Raw genomic sequence first — 20,857 nt, forward strand, 5'->3', positions numbered from 1 at the left:
TATTCATGTGCTGGACAAGCCAAAAAGCAATTTGAGCTGTTTTATGGTGTTTGCATTGTCATTGCTTAACTGAAATATGTTTGTATACAGTACTTGACTATCATACAACACTTTCGGTATAATGTTTTTTTGGTGGGTGAGTGGGAAGTTAAAGCCCAACTTAAAAACTTTGGAGCTGCAGTTGACGCTTTGGTCAGGTTTCCTCATATGTTCCATAAACACACTGTAGAGTTAACACAACACATGACAAAAAGCAGCAGGGCCACATTTAAAAAGGAATTCCGTTTTGTGTCAGCCACGTCATTTTGTGTTTTGGGGTTATAAAGTTCAGTTGACCTCTTGGAGAGTGTCACTCTCGCTGCATGGTGACTGGGCGCCTACGTCCGTGCGGAGGTGGTCACTCAGATACCAATATCTCCAGGAAAGGATAGATTTATCAAAGTAGCCAATTTGTAAATTCGTCACAAAAGTGTGTGTAACTTTTGTATTGTGACGCATTTTCACAATCACAATAGTTTCCTTTAGATTGCGTTTTTTTCGTTTGCTGGGAAAACTGCTCTGCATCAGTTTCTTGCTTAGCTTAGTATATAGCCTAATTACGTTGTTGTTTTGGCTGTAATGTAGACTGTAATGTAGACTCTGTGGCAACAGTCTAGGTTTAGTTAAACTGTGTTTCTAGTACGTAGCTGTGTCAGGCCTATTTGATGTGTATAACAGTGTTTTACTATTTGACAGTTATGGATTTCTGACTCAATTTCCATCGTTGTGTGTTGCTCTTATATGTTGACACATTTAAATTAGGCCTTTATCATGTCGTGATGATTAAAGCATTTGGATAATGGGTGCATTGCCCATGTCTAATTAAGAAGTACATGTTGGCCTACTGTAAGTAGAAAACATTATATTTGAAGTATCAGAAATGGTTATCATAAAGTCTAAAGTCTAAATTAGTTCTTACAGTCTATTCATAACCTTTTTTTTCATCGGTGAATTCGATTTCAAGCAATGTAATCTCAAAAGTATTTGATTGAAATTCAATGAATAAATACATCTGAAAAAATTATCTTCATAGGACTTTATATCAATACATCGATGGAATTCAAACTGACTCATCTGGTGATTTGACGTGGTTTGACCCCAACCATATTCCCCATCCTCCCCTTCTCCGCCCAGTAACCTAATAGTTGACATATATCACTAAGTCGTGTAAACAGATAGCCAATGCAACGAAATGTAACTTTATTTCCATTACAGTTTGTGGTGTAGAAAATATAAGTAAAACCATTATTCTATGCCATTATCATTGTGACGTCTGGGGAGAAATTTACACCATTGTTACACAATTAAAATGTCCAAATTGGGGTCCCTTATGCGTTGCACAGCAAGGCAGACAATGCCAGGCAGAAAAAAAGAACCGTCCCCAGCGCGCGGTTCACCGCGAGGTCAGCCATAGCAGAAAGATAAATCTGCATCCTCCCGGAGCCACCAGCAGAGCTCGCTTTAGGCCAAGTTCAGTGTCATCCGCAGCCAGCTTCTGATAGGAGGAGAACGCACGCGCACGTACACACACACACACACACACACACACACACACACACACACACACACACACACACACACACACACACACACACACACACACACACACACACACATACGATAGTAGGATAGGACACACATATACTTGACCGGTTTGCTTGCCTTAATACATACACATTGCAGTGGCAAAATAACATTTGCATATTACATTCGTTTTTTTGTTGGATAGCCTGTGGTACATTTGAGCAGTATGGCATAGTAGGTAGATGTGAGGCACACAAAAGTATGAAGGACACACATGCATCCCTGAGTGGTTTGCTTGATACAAACGAATGAATAACGTAAGTTGTTCTGGATAAGAGGGCCTGCTAAATGACAAAAATGTCATTATAAACTGGGTGGTTCGAGCACTGAATGCTGATTGGCTGACAGCCGTGGTATATCAGACCATATACCACTGGTATGACAAAACATTTATTTTTACTGCTCTAATTACGTTGGTAACTAGTTTATAATAGCAATAAGGCACCTCAGGGGTTTGTGATATATGGCCAATATACCACGGCTAAGGGCTGTATCCAGGCACTCCGTGTTGCTTCGTGAGTAAGAACAGCCCTTAGCAGTGTCATATTGACCATATACCCCAACCCCTCGGGCCTATTACTTAAATATAATGTACATACTGTATTAGAGGTATGCAGAGCGGTGTGTTGTAACCAAAACCCACAGTGAGACAGTACAGAGATATAACTACAGTTATTCTGTTATAGGCCTGCCTTTATTGTTACTATAGGATATCATTAATTATAATATTCATGAGAATAATTACAGTAATGATAACAGAAATGAATATAGAGCAAATACATTTTTCGTCCTGAGCAGCCAGAAACCTCGCCTGGGCAGCACAGCCTCGCAGGGGTGGGACTGATGAACTCGAGATAGCGGGGAAGAGGAGGAAAAATTGGGGTCAAAAGTTTACCCGCTGAACAAGTCTCCTTCATCTGTTCAGCCGGGGCCTGATGCCAGCGTTATAATAGCGATCTTGACTCTCCACACAAAAGATAGAATAGCTTTGAATTACATATGTTTGACGGTGCACTCCAGGTGAACCCTGAAAGCGGGGTGACCCCGAGTTAGGGACCGAGGGGAGTGGACCCCCGCCCGTCCCCAGACCCAAGATTGAGTGGCCAGCATTTTATTAAGGGTGTGGATTGGTGAATTTCCTTTGAATAAATTGCATTGGTTATGTTTAGGGACCAGGGCAAAATTAGCATTTTGAGGATTGATATTCTTACCCCGGTCACAGGGTGATGGGTAGGCTATGGCCACAGCCCCCCAAATGGAGCCTCCGGACTCCTTAAAAAACATTTAGCCTTTCTCTCGCTCTGCTAAGCAACACGTCTTGTTTTTTGCCTTACAAAAAGTCACCCACAAGTTGATTTTGGTTACAAAGAAGAAATATGTAAAAAAAAAAATAATAATAATAATAATAAATGAAAACCGTGAAGTGTTATAAACTTTTCTGAATAAGAACAAAAACACCGTTATAATTGTATTAGGTTTTGAAAATGCGTTAGGCTTTAGGCTATAAAGCTTCTAAAGGGATGGAGCTGCATAAAGAGATCGAACACAAGCGTTTTCCTTTCCCGTAAAACTGTGAGAATATGAGCCCCATCCCCATCTAATTCTACATGAAAATTGCTAACCCAATGCGCTTTCATGGGGATAATTTTTCTGAAAATATGCATCTAGCCTATATTGTAATAGATACAATTGGTTTTCAAGACATGGCAAAATGTAGGCTAATGTAGGCTATTTTCCTAAAACGTCTAATGAAACTGTGCACTCGAAATTGTGAGATCTGCCATAGCCATGTCAGTAACAATTTATTCCCAAACTGTTCATTCATATTTCGTTTTGTTAAACAAACAAGTGGCCTATTATAAAATAGCCTAACTATTTGTTATTCAATCTTCATTTATTTAAAAAGAGTCAAGAGCTAAAGGAATAATATGGTAATTGGAGGTGTGTCTTTATCATAAATAAAAAAGGAAATAGCTCCCGCAAGTTATATTTTTCTTATAGGATAATAACGAATTGGGTTATGGCACAATTCTAACAACTCTTTATTGAAGAAAATTGAGTATACGTTCTGTCGTATAAATTTAGAAGATACGGATTGGGCAAAATAATATGATAACACAGACCTAACTAAGACCTTGTTGTTCTAAACGTTTGTGTATCACTAAAATCTCCATAAAACACTAGCTTGATGCAGTTGCTTTTGCTTTGATTTATGTCCTATTTTTAAGACGACAACATAAACAACATGTTCAAAGTAATATACTATTTCTTCCTCTAAAGGTGTGTTGAATGTTGAATGTGCAAGGAGCGCTGTTGGTGGCCTTCCTGTTTGAGCAAACATATCAATATATCGTTATACAAAACTCACATGTTGCATGATCAAAATCCTTATATTTGCAACAATAATTTGCACCCTTACCTTTACCACCTAGTGAATATTTTCCTCTGCAGCCTGGTCCTCCTAACAGACAAGGGGCCTTGTAGCAACCATGTGTGATCAGTCACTATCATCAGAGCACTTTTCTTACTGTCTACATTTACAGCACTGTGTCAGTTTGATATATATATTATATTCGTTATATGTGGGAAGGACAGAAGGCGTGGCAAAACACTTCTTTCTCACACGTTACTTTAGCAAATGAATAGAATAGTAGGCGACATTTTTCAAACATATAACTAGACTTTTTGCTCTTTTGCTAATTAACTTAGATGCCTTGGACGAGTTTTATTTAGAATAATTGTTACAGAAACGTTGCCGTAGCCTGAGCCACATTGCACAAATAAGATTGGTACCAGTCCCATATTTATTAATGCTTCTTTTTTGATATTGTGAAAGTCAATTTATCATATTTCACATTTTCCATCTAAAATCGTAAAACACTGAATGTGTTTGTTTAAAATAGCATATGTATGTCGCTGAAAAGTTTATTAGATCTTCACGTTTGAGAAGTGTCAAAAGAAAACTTGTGATTTTACCTAAGTTTAACATTAGGTCATAAAAAACATGTTCAACTTCAGAATAAACACGTTTTCCCATCTCAAGATGTTAAATAAAAAATGACTATAGTAAGTAATAAAAGCAGTGTATTAAACGCAATCAACTGCAAATAGCTGTAAAGCATTACCGACTTAGCTGGTCTCTCATTCAAGGTTGGGCTACTGTATGGCTAATGAGTGGATAATAGCCAACCCTGCCCATATTTATATAACACATATATAACACACTGACTGTACATTTCAAGTTTCAAGTTTTCTTTGTCACATGCACAAGTACAGTGAAATGGTTAAATTGCTAGCCCTTCCCAACAATGCAATATTTAATATCATTTTTTTTATTTTTAAAAAGAAGAGAAATAAGAAATATGAGACAGAATTTTTGTTGTTGTTGAGAATGTCAGCTATGTACAGGGTCAGTGTTAGTACCACATTTACAATGTGCAGGGATACTGAGGTAGATGTGTAGCTTACATGTAGGCAGGGATCAGGAGAACGTGACTGGTAGCAGGATAAATAATAATAATAATACACCATATGGCAGCACCATAAGTGGTGGGTGGGTGTATGTGATTTAGATATCAAGTCAAGTATTCTTACCTTGGATATTATCTTGATAGATAGGCTCTCAGGTGGTCTTGGCTACATGCGTTCTGGAGGCCAGATCTACAGAATAAAATATCCCCCCTTGTCATTCACGATGAGTTACAGGTGCAGAATACATTACATCGTAATATAACACCTGTCAACTTTGGCTATTTAGATGCGTAGAATGCCATAGGCCTAAATCTGACAAAAATACAAATCCCATAGAGATGGCTTTCGTTTCCGTCTTATCCATACAAAGCTCGGAGCAGGACCTTGTTTGAACGGGAAAAACAGGAGCCTAGGTGAGCAACAATAACATAAGCCTAACAGTATGATACAAATTGAATAAATATACATATGTATATCCTTCTAAATCAAACCTTGACAAGGATACACTGAAGCGTCCCTTCAGTTGGCTAACATCGCTACAGGAGTGCCACAATCGACGTAAGTCTTTTTAAGGTGGACTTACATGGGTTTTGTACTGTTTAAAAAATATATATATATTTTATATATATATTATATTATATATATATATATTACAAATTATTATTATTTTTGGGGCGCTGTTGGGTGCTGACCCGTACTAAGTGCACCGTTATCTCCCCAGAGTCGAGTAGACCCGAAAACCGAAGTCCAAGTCCGGGGTGAACTTCAGGTCATTGCGTCTAACAAATATGAAAATGTCGCCTCTTTGGAGAAGGGCACGCCTTGTTGTTTAACAAAGACTGTCAATGGGCAAGATTAATCAGAAACAAAATGGAAACGGTGTCACTTTGGGGTCAGAGAGAAGTTATCGCTGTTTAGGGGAGCGAATAGAAAGCGGGAGCGAAAAAATAAATAAATAAAGCTGTCAATATTTCCGAAGTTTGGCCTCCCCTTGCCACCGCGCATCGGGCCTTCTTCAAGTGGACAGTCGCGGACACTTTCCCTAGAGTTGTTCGTGCAGTTGAGGAGGCTTCCTCGATATTTTCACCTCGGATTCGGAATAGTGAGATGGAGGGCAAGCAGGTCGTGGAGATGGCAGTTGACAAGACACTGATGGCACAGAAGAGATACGGTCAGGGATGCTGCTATTATAAACTGTATATAATTGCACTTTTGTCATAGTGAAATGAAACGAGAAGTGTGTTTGGTTAATTGTAGGATACATGTTCGTGAGGTTGAATACATTTTCAGGTGATGGCTTGAATATTGTTATTTTTAGGTCTAGTTGTTTATTTCAGTTGTTTGGCATTGTACTTATTAATAGTATACTATATTTATGATGATTATTATTATTACTATGCCCTTAGTCTTATGTTGTAGGCCTAATTATTAACTGACATCCACCTCAATAGTTTAAAATGCTGCACAAATGATGGGTGTTTATGTTGGATATTTGAGTAAAGTCAACAACTAACCTAGTAAAGTCAACTAGGTTAGTTATAATCAATCGCAGGCAGTTACTTCTAAAAATGAGTCGTATAGGCCTATCTTTGTGCTTACTGACAAGCGCTTTGTCAGTAGACGGTGCGTCGGTAGATAGGCGGATGCATGTTGATCACTTACTTTTGTATTGAGTTGCTTTTCATTTCAACACAAGTGTTCACTTCTCATCTACTAACATCATTGCAAATTCGCAACCGGTTATTTGGCCTTCTTTTGGCCTTCTTTTAAGATGCCATCTTGTATATGATGAGCCAAATATAAACTATTTGATGTTACAATTAAAATGCAGAGTTATCATAGGTTTAAGTGACAATGTGTACCGCAGAGCCGTGTAAATGCGCCCAGGCAATGTTTTATCTTTGCCTCGCTTTTTGTGTGTGTGTGTGTGTGGCACAAATCAAGTTAAATATTTGACTTCCTCGATTGTGCGTGCACATAATCTGTCACTCTCTAGTCTCCAGTTCACGATCAATATCAGTATCTATCTAAACACGTTTCCATTTCATTTAGTTCATCACCATCAGTAAAATGTTACAATACAGATTTACATTTTACGAACGGAATTACCAACTGAGAATTGACTAGAAAGGAACGCATCTTGGAAAGGAGTGGATTGGAAAGGCGCTCCAATGTCATCTTTGACAGAAAATAAGACACGTACAGTTTGCTTGTTTCCAAAGAGCCCATCCTTTTCCTGGGCAACAGTATGAGATACCCAACATCATCATCATCCTCCTCCTCCTCATCATCTCCTCAAGGCCGTGGTCTACTGTGGGTTACTGCTAAATAAAGGGGTTACTTACTCTAGTTGAGTCAATGTGGTAAACAACTGCCTTGATACTTTTTTCTTTATCTATTTTGATTAAATAAGGAAATCACCAACGTAGGCTAGTCTGAGACATTTTCGTTGTGCCAATGCCAGGCTTTCCATTGGTTCCTGTTTACATGATGCCCACAGGAGACGCGGTGATTGGTGGCGGTTTACACGTGACCAGACAACTTTGTACATTTGACAGAGAGTAGGAGGGTTTTGTGGAGATCAGAATAACGACAGAGCGATAAAAATTAGTATTGTTGCACTTCACAAATTAATGATCATGAGTTCATACTTGATAAACTCGAACTATATCGAACCTTCCTTTCCTCCATGCGACGAATATCAACAGAACGGATACATCCCCGCCCCTACTGAGTACTACGAACGGCCAAAAGATTCGGGCTTTCCCCATCACGACGAGGCGTCCTATCCGAGGTCAAACTACACAGAACCGAGCTACGACTACGGTAATGTCCCTAACAACGGTCTCGACGATTTCACCGACAGGCATCACGCACAGGCTCACCCCGTTGCCCAGAACCATGGCCCTCGCCTCAACCCAGTCCCAGACAGCGGTGCCGTGGCGGACGTGAGCAAAGACTGCAGCCTCGCCACTGAGTCTTATTCCAGCGCACAGAAGGGAAAGGAAGTGCCGGTGGTCTACCCCTGGATGAAGAAGGTCCATGTTGGTGAGTTATCGCCACGTTTAAATACCGGAACCACAGAGCAAGCCGCCACTGGAACGTATGCACGCCCATCGAGGCAGCACTAGTAGCACCCCTTACAACGGCAATTTACGACCATCGAGCAGCGGGGTCGGTAATTAAGAACCCTCATAAATTGTATTGCCTGTGTTTGTCTGCCGGGGCCATGTGTCTATGTTGTCTTTTAACTAGAACTATACCTCCATGGCTGGACCCCAGCCAAACTGTAATATACAACCCCGCCGATTTTGTTAATCATTTTCTAAGGCTTGATTTGTCCCTGGATGCGAGCGCTTGTACACATGGAGTCTCCAAATTAAGGTCTTTCTATGCAATAGAAATTGAGGCGAAACCCCGAACAAAACATCGTAGGCTTTATACCCCCATTAGACTACCAACGAGCCTTTATGGAGAACAACAGTTGTAATGTATCCAGTGGAGGTGGTGTTTGAACTGTAGTGCTTCATGTGGCAGTAACAACTGCTTGCTTGTATGTGTGTGTGCTTGCTTTTCTTCAGTCAATGCTACTTACAATGGAGGAGTGCCCAAGAGGTCTCGCACTGCCTACACCCGCCAGCAGGCTCTCGAGCTGGAGAAAGAATTCCACTTCAACCGCTACCTGACCCGACGCAGGCGCGTGGAGATCGCGCACACGATGTGCCTGACCGAACGTCAGGTGAAGATCTGGTTCCAGAACAGAAGAATGAAGTGGAAGAAAGATCACAAGCTGCCGAACACAAAGATCCGCTCCGCAAGCTCAGCCTCGTCCTTGGGAGCACAGCAGCAGCAGCAACAACAGAAAATCAAAACAGCCACGCACCAGCAGCTTGTTCCCACGCCTTGCACCGCGAGCCTATAGTGATGGAACCCTCGCGCCAAACCAACAGACTGAGAACAGAACACAGAAACTGAATTTTGTGGCCCGATTCTCGAGTATGGCCCCCATGGTATTACCCCATTCCCTTGGCCCTTGGGCCTGTCGCGTCCTTTCAAAACCATTTCCCCTCTCAACCTCCTCTTTCTGTTTGTTCACTCTCTCCTCATTATTGAGCTCGAAATCCGCCACGTACTGCCCAAGATGGCAACTGAAATGTATGTACTTGTTTATTAAGACAGAAGGTTAACGCACATTCAAATGCACCACAGGACCTTGGATTATATGTATCATTGCATAGAATAAAAAGAAAGAGAATGAGACGAGAGATATGTGATGCCGCGTTTTTCTTTTTCTTCTATGCAATGTTTTTGTTTATTCTCGTGGAAAGTTTTAATATACTTGAAATAATGACGATGTTTTAGGAAAGCTCGAGTGCCCGGTCTGAGACCTATCACGAGATTTAGAACGGGACAGGGTAGTAGTTAGGGTTTAGCTCGTGATGTGTGAATGAGTTGGTTTACTGTTGAATGTGTTATTAACTCGTGTAATGTCCAGGTGACTTTCACCCCTAATGTACATAGACAAATCATAGCGAAGGCACAATACTGAATCCATTTTGTCGGCTAAAAAAGACAACCTCGTTTGTTTGTTCGTGTAGTAGTGTAGACTCGTTTCATCTGTGATAGTGTGTCCCTATTTTGTGGTGTGATCTAAACTGTGAATATTTGTATATGTTGTTTGATTAATGAACGGTGTAATAATGTATTGTAGTTTAGGCACATGCAAGAAACGTTTCCCGTGAAATAAATATGTACTTCAATTGTATGGCTGATGTTGGTTTGCATATAATATTGTTAGATATTTCAGAATAATATGCATTGAGTTAGATCACATTTTTGAATGCTATGGTAACAATAGCATAACTTGTCTATAGCGTAGGCCTATGTCAAAGGCCGCACAAAGGTTGTGGATGATTTAACAAGGCTCACAAACTCAATACGCATAGTGCTTGTTTCTTTAACGTTGAATGACGTTACACTATTCCCAAACAGGGATTGAAACATTTGAATGAGCTAGCTAGTGCTTCGAATGTGCGTGCGTAATGAACGTTATAAGAAATACAATTCACCTAATTATGATAGCTGTGCTGGGTGTTAAATTTTGCTTTGTTTGTCCACTTTCGTTTTTCTGGACAAAACAACTCAGACCAGTGATATTCCAATGGGCAGCACCTAAAATGTCAGTAAATATATACAAAAGCCCACTCCTTGCAAGTTCACAGTTCTAAGACATTCAGTCAATGTAGTTTCAGTCAAAGACGCACAATTATCCAGAAATATCGTTGTGCATAAAATGGGCATAAAACTCCAATAACATTTTATTTTTCACCCAGATGCATCTTTCTCAGTGGACTTTCCAGATTGCTATAAAACTGCTATTAAACTAAACAAGTTGATTTACGGGCCATGTTTCTCTGTTACAACATTGCATACACAGTTAACACAATGCAAAACTAAATCGTGTGTGCATATTTGTTAATAATCTGTAAACTACTACTATAGGTTAGTATTTCGAAAGTATGAGAGTGTTGCAAATTGAAATAGGATATTACTTACTACCATAATAATAAACTTTATGTAGCCCCATAGAGACCTGTTATATTCTAGCGAAGTATTTGGCCACACATTTGGCTGCTCCTGTTTTCCTTTTTTATTCTAAGGATAATGTGCATTTTCTTCTCAAACCCGAGTATTACCAGCGTGTGTTGGTCACTACCTGCTACATCTAAACAATCAGAGGGTTCAACGAGAGGACACATCAGTATCTGACCAATCATCGACTAGCAGCACTCCGCTTGACCTCTGACCTTACGACACACAATGTCCAGTCCTCCATAGCTTTTAATATATATATATTTGCCCACGAGACAATGCGGCAACAACATTTTTGTGAAGGTGTGCAAACGTGTTGTTCATTCACTCAAAGTCGTCTCTACTGCTATTCGTCCCACAAACGCCTCTGTCAGATCATGAGTGCAAAAGGAAGATTGAGATAGACCACGCTTAGAGCTATTAGAAAAAAACCTTTTCCATTTACTGTAGCTATAAAAGGGACCTCGTTGACCTCTCCAAAGGATCTACATTATTCTAGTAAATGAAAACCATTCTTATAATTATGGACTCTAACATTGAGTTTCGAGTAGATATGTTAACGAAATGAAAAAACAGTTATTCAAGGCCATTATTATTGTTCGCCATAAGCAGCATTTTGTCTGTGTATCTGACTTTACAAGCATTCATAATCCATCCTTGATAGACAGAAGCGATTGCTATGTTATATATATATATATTATATAAGTAGGCCTGAGTGGAATGTTATAGCATATGCATAACAATCCGCGTATTTTCTTATCAAATGGCATTGGGCACAGCAGGAAAGGAATGCGTAATATGGCTACATCTTCGTAAACTCCATCTGAGCTTTAAGTGGATACAAGTGCAATTCAATGTAATGCATTATGGAAAAATTTTAAATTACACAGAATTATCTTGCCAACTTAGTCTAGGCCTTTTCTGTGCCAGCAGTTGGCGTAGGCGTGGAGTTGAGAAATTGCCATTTTGTTTGATTGGCACAGGTTTTACGCAGTCTCTCACGATGTCAAGATAGTTAAATTAGACATTTGTGCTAATTTAATACCCGAATAGAGGTCACCCCCAATGTACTACATTTTAATATGATAACTCACGTGACGTATTCAATAATGAATGCCCTCGGGTCAGAAATAGATATGAAAATCGGCAGTATTTTCATTTGCAATGATCCTCGGCAGAGCACGAATCAAATATTCCTCTCTGCTAAATTCTCGCTCCTGTCCGTCCGTTCCCTGGTGGATAGAGCCCATGTTGTCTGATTGTGAGTAGATTTGGACACTTTCTGTCCTAAATAACTTGTTTTTCATTTCTTTACATAGCGATATGTTAAAGGTTGAGAGCAATGTAACTGTCCACGTCATTGGTATTTGGTTGTGACTGATTTGTAACAGTGTATATTCAGCTGCTGCTTTGTTATAAGGCTTTCTTGCTCACCAGCATCAACCTCCTGTTAACCCGCAGCTTTGTGGGTTAGACTCTGCTAGGAGACTGGTTCCTTGTGGCAAAAATGCGTAAGCGTTACCGTCACGTAGCAATTTAAAAACTTGAAAACTATCATTTTCTAAATTGTTACCTGGAATCTGAATATTACTCATATGAAGATGTACTTTTTCAATTATAATAGACTATATGAGGCAGTTATTATGGTAGGATATGGCATTCAACTTGTGATCAAGGCTCACACCCAGGCGTTATACACAAGGCGCATCAGCATGTGGAAAAGTACAAACTTCTGCATAGCATCTGTGCTTTTCCATAATATAACATTTCTGGCTAAATTTACCCTAAAATGACTCAAAAGGAAGAGGAGGGGGATACGGAATTGCAATGTGGCTGAAACGAACTTTTATAATTCTGAACATTTAATTGATAAAATATGAACTGATACCCCGTTGTTTTAGGACTGCTGCGATTGACAAAGCTGTGCAGTGAGACTTCTTGTTCGCTTCTGACCTGTGGCTTACATTCAAGGGTGTAGAGCCCAGAAATGCCACTTCGTTAATTGAGCATAAATAAAGTAGGCCTAATTGAAAATAAACACTGCAATGAACTCAAATGTATATTGGCATTGGACATAAGTGATCACAAGATTACCTTAGAGCAACCCAATGACCCTGAGCAAGGAAGAGGTTCCATGCTTTTTGCACACTCAACTTACTGTCACATTTGTCTCTGATTGTATAAATAAAGTTGCGTTGAAATTAATTGAAAGGATTGTAAGATTCTGGTAAAAACAATGCATTCACGTAGAAGTAGTACAGTAATCATTGACTTTATATTCCGTTTTCATGTGGTATAGATAACTGTTTTCAAAGTATTTTGTAGAAATACATTTTTATTAACAATTTATGTGCATGTTAACCCATGTCTGGTCTTGTGAGCCACACATGCAAAGTTTTAAAAGGCAAATATCAGGCTATTGTGCATGAATGAGTTATCCACATTATTGAATGGGCGCCTTATACAGAGAAGCCACAAAGAACAATCAAGAACTAAGTTAAACATTAACAGATCACCATCCTGTCCACGAAAGACTGACTTTAGGCTATAAGTCTGTTATTGAACATTAATGTAACATACAATATAAACACGTGTAATAACGATAAGTCTAAAAATATGTTCAAAATGACTTTGAGCGGTTAGTTTTAGTTTTAGCTTGCCAGAGGCTAGTTGAATCAAATGTGCCATTGGTAATGTGTAGGCCTACTATTATTGTTAATATTATTAATATTATGATGATTATTATTATTATTATACAGCATTATTATTGCTCTGAGGTCAAATTAGGAAGTTTAGTCTCTTGTTCTTACCTTAAAAGTGTTATAATCAGCTCTTCAAAACACTAAATATAACGTTAACCTATCAAAAGTGGCAATTGAAATACATTTTAAAGTATTACAACAAAAAGTCAACATTAATACAATTTTATTTCTACAATACGTACTGAAACAAATCAGCAGAACAGAAGTCAGTCCGTGTAGTCGTGTATAGCGAGATCCACCGAGGCTTCTTTGTCTTAGCTTGGACGCCAAGCCAGTTTAAGGCGTTGAATTTCGCATTAGCCTTGATGTTGGTCAATGTAAACCCCTGAGAAAGAGTTATCTTCTGCTGAGTGTATCGGTAACCCAAGGCTCGCTGTTAAGAGCTTCAAATGTCAACATTGTGGGGAGATATGTAGCCTATAGCCACCGCCGTCTGGCGAACACCCAAAGACAGAGGGTGTGGAGAGGTCGACAGCTCAAGTCCTCTTGGTGGCCGGGGAATGTTGGGAGTTTGATATATCTGAAGAAATAACTCAGAAAAAGTATAAACAAAGAAACTAACCAAATGCTGTAATATGCTAATCATCTTGTGTGGTTTTTATTTTTGATTGCATTTTGTATTATATGTTCGGGTATTTCCTATAGTATTATCACTAGTGTATACTATTACTATAGTATTATCACGGATTATTGGAACTAGCTCTCAAATCAAGAATTCCACTGTACGGTTTTACACCTGTTGAATTCTGTGCAGTGGCGAATAAACTTTGAAACTTGAAACTGCTAAAAAGGACAAACACCCATCCTAAAAAGTATCCAAAACTTTCCCAGCTGAAAACGGAGGTTTAGCTATGTTCGTAATTGGTTTTGTAGTCTCCATCCTCTCCTTGTTTTTGACCCCAAATAACTTCACACTTGACTCTCTGGGCCTCGGCTTGGGTCAGGAAAAAGTTCAGGTGCGGTGGCGAAACCCGGCGTGGGAGAGAGGGTCTGTTTTCCGTCCACCGTCAGCTCCAGTCACAGACGCTCCCCGGCATGCCATGCATGTGCACTCTGAGCTGGTGCAGTGGTATGCAAATCTGGCCGAGCTAGAACAGAGAAAGACATAAATCACATTTCTGTATCACCAAAATGTATCCCAAAGTAAAGGCCTTTCTCTGAGTTTAAACGACGTCCCCTCTTCACATTAAAAAAAAAAAAAAAAATGCTAATCAAATCTGATTCACCCATAATTCTAACTCAACATAAATCATAAAATCAGAACCTCCTCACTCCCAATCTTCCACAAAGTAGTCTGAAAGGTAAACTGATAAGAGATGGTCCCCTCCTGCTCGTATTTTTAAAAGTTTAAACGGCTCAAGTTGTAGTTTGAGAAGACAAAGGGTGGCGTGGTGTGGGAGTGGGATGCGCTCCATGTCCGCTTTACGTGATTAATAGTTATGGTGGAACATTTCCACGCCCGCTGCTCAGTGTTGACAGAAAACAAGCGCCAAACGGCGCCGAGAGAAGGGCTGCTCTTCCGGACAAGGTTTAGGCTGTACCCGGGAAGTCTAAACGATAGAATGTAGTGGGCCACCATACCGTTCATAACTTAAGTTGTGGGTCTATTAGACATTGCAGTAGAATATACATTTATTTCAAAGATAATTATTGTCGATGACCCTCATCTCATACGTTTTCATGTGAACAAGAAGAGTAGGCTAGTTGCCATATTACCACCTGATCCTTCCCCCTCCCCATACTGGGATTTGAGTATGTCCTCTGCGCAAACCTATAATTTCCAGCATCACTCAACTGGCGGTAGGAAATGCGTAAGAGCTGCAGGTTGAATGGAGGGTCGCTGCACTGACCAGGGGGGTAAAGAACCAGCTCATTGCGCTTACTCGTGCACCATCTCCTCTCAGATCAGCACTGACTGACTAACTGACACTCACACCTCCCGGCTACTGGGACGCACACCTTTACGCAGCGTTCGGACAGGTAACTATGAGATATTTGATTTCGATTCGGCCGCCAGTATGTGGCTATTGACTGAGTGAGTGAGTGGGTGAGTGATTGGTTGTATAGCTCGGGGGTGTGGGGTGATGTATAGTGGAGTGGTGGCGATATTGAGTGCCTCTGCACACTCTGCACACAATAGCACCAGCCATATCTCTCTATAAAAAAGAAAGGGGTGACTCGGGTGTTGAGTGAGCAATCCGCCACCCATAAGGGGCTTCCTTGAGGAAAAGCCCTCTATCTATCTCACATAGTGAGAATTGTCACACCACCACGCCAAACACATCCCTGGCTCTACCCGTGGCCCAAGGCTAGTTAGCCTAGCATCACAGTATTTTACATCGGGATTAGCGCTCTCTGATTACGTTAATAGGCACTAAATATAGGAGCCTTCAAAACTGACAGAACACACACGCCTCGGTATCAGGCGAGTTGTGTGGAATTCGAGAGGCACTGCGAGAGACCTGTCCCATCGTACATTGTAGTCTCATGTACCCTTCTTTTTCCTCCCTCTAAAGTGATCCGTTTTCCTCAGGGGCAATGACTGCCTCCATGAATGATTCACGGGCTCAAATAAAAGGGATTTAAGTTGACGTGGTGTCACGTGAGCAGAGCGCATAATACGGCGCGGTGTTATGGCACCGGGAGAAAACCGGAGCCCTGGTCTGGCCATACGATGCTGATTACGCGCATCCCCCCACTTTCCGTGAGTTTAGTCGGGGCTTTGTAGACTTTTGCTGAGGAGAGAAAGAAAGAGGGAACGAGAAAGAGAGACAGGGAGAGAGGGAGGTTCTTGCTTGTTGTGGATGCTATTATACTGCTGTCACGGACGGATATGTTTTTCCTCGCGGACAGAGTCAGAGCTTGTGCTTGGGGATGATGGATTTTATTTTGAGGTATTTCCGCCGATTGTTCATTACTGTCGTGAGTTATTGCCGCGCGAGGCAGAGGTCAGTAAGCAAAAAAGACTCCATGTTTGTGTCGGGCTGGAAAATAAAACTGAAACATTTGTAAAGAGTATATATTGTCATGTTGTTAGAGATATCGTCGATTTTCAGTGTCAGGCTACTAAAATGAATTATACTACATGAAACATAACTTCAGTTATATTTGCTTCACTATCCTGTGTGAACATTTTAGCTTGGCTTCAAAGTCCTCACAACAATTCCCCATCCCATGGTCTAGCCTTACTCCATTGGTGTTATATATCACAATAAAATATAGATTTTTAAATGTTTGATTTTCAAGTTTAATTTTGATCAGATTCCTAGCTCGGAATAGTGCAGACACTCAAGTGTTTAGCTAGAAACCCGCATGCAGTTCATGCAGCCATAGCCACAGATAGCCTACATCAGATTTGCAGTTGGCCTAGATAGCGGTTTGTAAATAAACCCAGCCATTTAAACCTCTGCTGGTTAGAAAATAAGAAAAAAAAACTGAGGTGAAAGCAGTCGTGACGTCCTGCTCCGAGGAGTAATTCATTTCCCTATAAAATACATCAATTTGTGGTGTTAAACATGAGTTTTCTCGGGAAAGGATACATCAAGTTGAGGTACATAAAAAGCGAAGAAAGGCTTTGGGGTTGTGCGGCTCTGCCACGGAGACGAGGATAATGGTAGACGGAGTGCCATATAGGACCGCGCGGCCGCGCTGAGGTCACGGCGCTCGGGTGTGATTTATGGGCGCAGGGACTTGGGGCAGCCATTGCACGAGCGCTAATGACTATTCGATCCAATTCCAATGGTGGACAAAAATACACACAAAAACAAAAAAGCTACAAAAATGATTGTCCAAGCTACTTTTTTAGTTTTCTGGATAGTTTTGTTTTTGTAACATTGATGTTGAAATATACATGTGACTGTTTTGAAATGTATTATTTTTTATTACTAGCAATAATTTGATTAATAAGAGAAAAATATGTATAATAATGTGGTTATTAAGTTTAAAATAAAGAATATTCACTAACTTCGTTGCACAACGAACACATATGATTACAAGATGATACAATATTTACATTTGGACACAAGATAGGTCACATTGCAATTCTTTAAACTACTGGGCTAAAGCCTATTATCGTAAATTTGTGTATTTTACTTGACTGGTTTTGGCTGCTAATGTTGAATTAATTTATTGTTCAAAGTAATTAGTCTATTGTTAGGCTACTTGGAGTTTTCATTAGGCCTAGTCTACTCTCTTCTGGAAATATGATATTAGCCTACTAATATATTATGCACATTGTTATTATTGATATGAACTTAGCATTTACATGTTAGGTGGAATATTGGACCTATAGGTTTATTAAGGAAAAAAGAGGTTGGCTAAAGTAACGTGGATTTGAAATTTTCTTTCAGAATTCTACCTAAATAAATCCCATCCATCCTACGGTCTTCACGAGACCCTGCCCTGCCTTCGGTAAGTCCATATTATGTCCTCATTGATTTCTGTTAGAAATGCTTGATGGTCATATCCTGATTCAATTCTAATAAGTAGCACTGAGACGCCTACACCAGCACACTCACACACAGGCCTCTACACACACATCCATAGCCTGTAGACTTCCTATATAGCTTATAGTGGTGATATGAAACGCCTGAGAGCAATAATTCGTTCTCTTCCACATGTCTTTTGGTAGTGTAATTTGTCACTATAAAAACGACGGGGGAATCGCAGCTCTTGCAGCGATGCCTTGTTCCTTTCAAAAGATCCCTCTCTGAAAACCATTTGCCTTGGCGAAGGCTATAGATTACACTTGCTGTAAAGTTGGCAAAATATTACTCCCAAAAAGTAGTTTTGGGGTGGTTTGTGTTTGTCCTTTTTGTAATAATATCAATCCGCCTTCTGTTCCCACTATCTCCATGACATCTAACCCCGTAGCTAGGGCCCAAATTAAGGAAAATCATGACTCAGCATTTCGAGAAAACACAAAGCAGTAAATAATTATACCAAGTCACTATTCTGCTTTGAAAAAAGAAAGGCAACGTTTGCTAAAAAATATCCTCACGCACGAATTTTGGTCCCACTCACCCTCCCACGCCGTCTGAATGTTCTACCTTTTGATTGTGTGGCTGAATCTGTCCTTCTATCCATCCACCATGCGGCCTCAGACCAGAGAAGCAGTGCTCTAGACGTGCTTACTGCCTTGAGATGCAAGAGGACATAAATCGTTTTGCTTTGTCCGCAAACGACACCATTCACATGCAGAGGGATTCCCCATGCTCTCGGTTTGTCTCTCGCCGGTTTCTCTTGTCTACCTCCTCTGTTTTCCCTTTTGGAGATGTCTAACCCGATGGGGTCTTTTCTTTGGTTCACCACAACCAAGGCTTTGATCGGCGGCGTCCCCAGTTCATAAACGCATTTATGTATTTTCTAACCATTCAGGAAAAATACATATTCGATCCTAGGAATGTAGAAATTTGACGATTATTGCAACACACACAAAAAAGTAATAATCCAAGCACAATTCGTAAATGAAAGGCTTAATAGGCTAAATAAAATGCAAAAGTGTTGGTTAATGATTAAGCTGCGGATGGGCGCCCTTTATCCCTCTCATAGTAATGGTAATGTCCGGTTGTCACCATCAGCTGTGCTGCGTAAATCTGTGTACTCTCCCATCATTTCATCCAGTCATTATTCGATTCTGTGTTTAATTAATAACAACAAATGCCATAAAACACTTGGGATGGGTGTTCGTGGTTTTTGTGATGCTATTTTCTTTGGGGGGGCAGGATTTGAAGTGACTTTTTGTGTCCAAGGCACTAGTTCATTTGCATAATCTTCCTTGTCTATGGTGACGCTATGTTTCGGGGAGTTCACTGTTCTGGTGATGTCTGCATGGTACTTGTGCCCAAACACATAGTCCATAGCCCTGGCTAGGTTTAATATTGGTATAAGACATGGGCACTGCTCTAGCATGTGATAAGTTCAACCCCGAGGGCCGATAGCGGTTATCTGGACGACCCGAGTGCTCGCGCCTGGTTTACCCTTCAAACATCGAACAGAAAAAAAGGGATTTTGTTTCTTCTACACACAGAGCCTCTCGCCCCTTCCCTTTTTTGTTGTGGCGGATGAGTCCTGTATGAGCTTGGCGCATGCTGGTGCTGCTGCTTATACCCCAGCTCGCTCTGCCTAAACTTTTTCTCCGGACTACTGTTTTGATCGATTTCATCGCTGAATGAGAACATATTGTCTTGTGCTTTGCATTCATCGTCAGAGGATAAGGTAAGCAGGCCAGAAATGGTCTCTCTCTCGGTTGTAAAAGGCAGAGTTCGTGTCGCGCGGTGATTTATCACCGTATGACTTACATCTCGGTTCAGGAAGAGTTCACACACAACACAGGCAGCCAGATTTCTCTCGCGCGCGGAGCGGGGGGCTGAGTATTCGAAGGCTCGAACCTGTCTTCTCTTCTCTTTTCTGCCCTGTCTTTCTTTTTTCGACCAGACTACTATTTATTTTGGAAATGCATCAAAAAGCTTTCTGATATGTATTCCAAAGCAATGCTTTCATTGCAGATCTGGTGATGGGATGTGATATTCATTTGAATTCTGCGGTGTGTTGAGGGCAAGAGGGTCTGGTTTTCAAACAGTTTTTGCTTGTCGTGGTGTGTATTGTGCTGTAACGAGCCGTAGTTAACGAATTATCTATCCATGTTCTTTTATAAAAACAAATCTCAGGTGATCTAATATGAAGATCATAATCATTTTTAATATTGACATGATTGATTTATAATAGTATCGCTAGGCCTAATATTACTTTTGCCCAAGTTAGTTCTATATTGTACTAAAAGAGTAGTAATATATTTATTTCTAATAAAAATACAATGAATATCAATCATTATCACAAACCTTCTCCACTTGTTGGCTATCATAATTTTATCGTGGTGGTATGTCTCTTGCACTGCCTTAACTAGGCTACACAATAGGATGTTCATGTTTTCATTTTGGATTCCACTATAGCCTACAATAACCTGCCTATATTTCTTTAGCTATGAAACTAGTTTCACATTTGAGATAGTTTGTGAATTGATACTGCTGCATCGAATAACTCGTTTATTTTTAATGATTCACATAATTTCCATTAGCAGGTGTGACAATAGCTTTTGCCTATAGTTGCTATTTTATCCAGACTACAATGCTTCACAAATTAAGGCTAAAATCCTTCTAAGGAAAACGCAGCTATTTTATTTTAAAAACGTGTATGTTGTACCCATTTGCCCACATCGATTATCAAAATATATATATATAATTTCAATTGGATAGTTTTTCAATTACTTCTCAATTGATATGACCCCAGTTTGCCTACCTCAGTGAGTAGACTACTAGCAGTAGTTGGGCATTCCCACTCATTAGATCCACAATAGCTGTTTCCTAGCCTAGAAGTACGCCTATAGTGCTAGGCTACATTCCTAAATACCG

The 20,857-nt window shown here is 40.2% G+C and overlaps 2 protein-coding genes and 1 long non-coding RNA gene across 10 annotated transcripts in view; 2 read left to right on the forward strand and 1 right to left on the reverse strand.

Moving 5' to 3' along the window:
- Window positions 1-20,857, forward strand: part of LOC112264415 (homeobox protein Hox-A3a-like) — a 35,953-nt gene that overhangs the window by 9,044 nt on the left and 6,052 nt on the right. The window contains exons 1-2 of one of the 8 annotated variants that reach the window (XM_024441014.2): window positions 6,081-6,265; window positions 17,798-17,858. The gene's annotated coding sequence lies outside the window, so the exon portion shown is untranslated. The other 7 variants (XM_024441013.2, XM_024441006.2, XM_024441012.2 and 4 more) reach the window with 7 other exon arrangements.
- LOC112264423 lies at window positions 1,218-14,872 on the reverse strand. The gene is made up of 4 exons (XR_006078572.1): window positions 14,713-14,872; window positions 11,781-14,536; window positions 5,218-5,283; window positions 1,218-1,534 (listed from the first exon to the last, which is right to left on the reverse strand). It is a non-coding gene; the product is annotated as an uncharacterized LOC112264423 (long non-coding RNA).
- On the forward strand, window positions 7,486-9,859 carry LOC112264420 (homeobox protein Hox-A4). The gene is made up of 2 exons (XM_024441019.2): window positions 7,486-8,142; window positions 8,676-9,859. The coding sequence occupies exons 1-2, from the start codon at window positions 7,728-7,730 to the stop codon at window positions 9,014-9,016; spliced, it is 756 nt and encodes a 251-aa protein (XP_024296787.1). The 5' UTR covers window positions 7,486-7,727; the 3' UTR covers window positions 9,017-9,859.

The sequence above is a fragment of the Oncorhynchus tshawytscha genome, linkage group LG13 (assembly GCF_018296145.1).
Source record: "Oncorhynchus tshawytscha isolate Ot180627B linkage group LG13, Otsh_v2.0, whole genome shotgun sequence".
NCBI lineage: Eukaryota > Metazoa > Chordata > Actinopteri > Salmoniformes > Salmonidae > Oncorhynchus > Oncorhynchus tshawytscha.

What these genes read in the sequence shown, in the direction of transcription:
- LOC112264420 (XM_024441019.2), top strand. Translation starts at nt 7,728, where the DNA reads ATGATCATGAGTTCATACTTGATAAACTCGAACTATATCGAACCTTCC. An exon ending in GATGAAGAAGGTCCATGTTG is followed by an intron (nt 8,143 to 8,675) that starts GTGAGTTATCGC and finishes GCTTTTCTTCAG; the next exon opens with TCAATGCTACTTACAATGGA.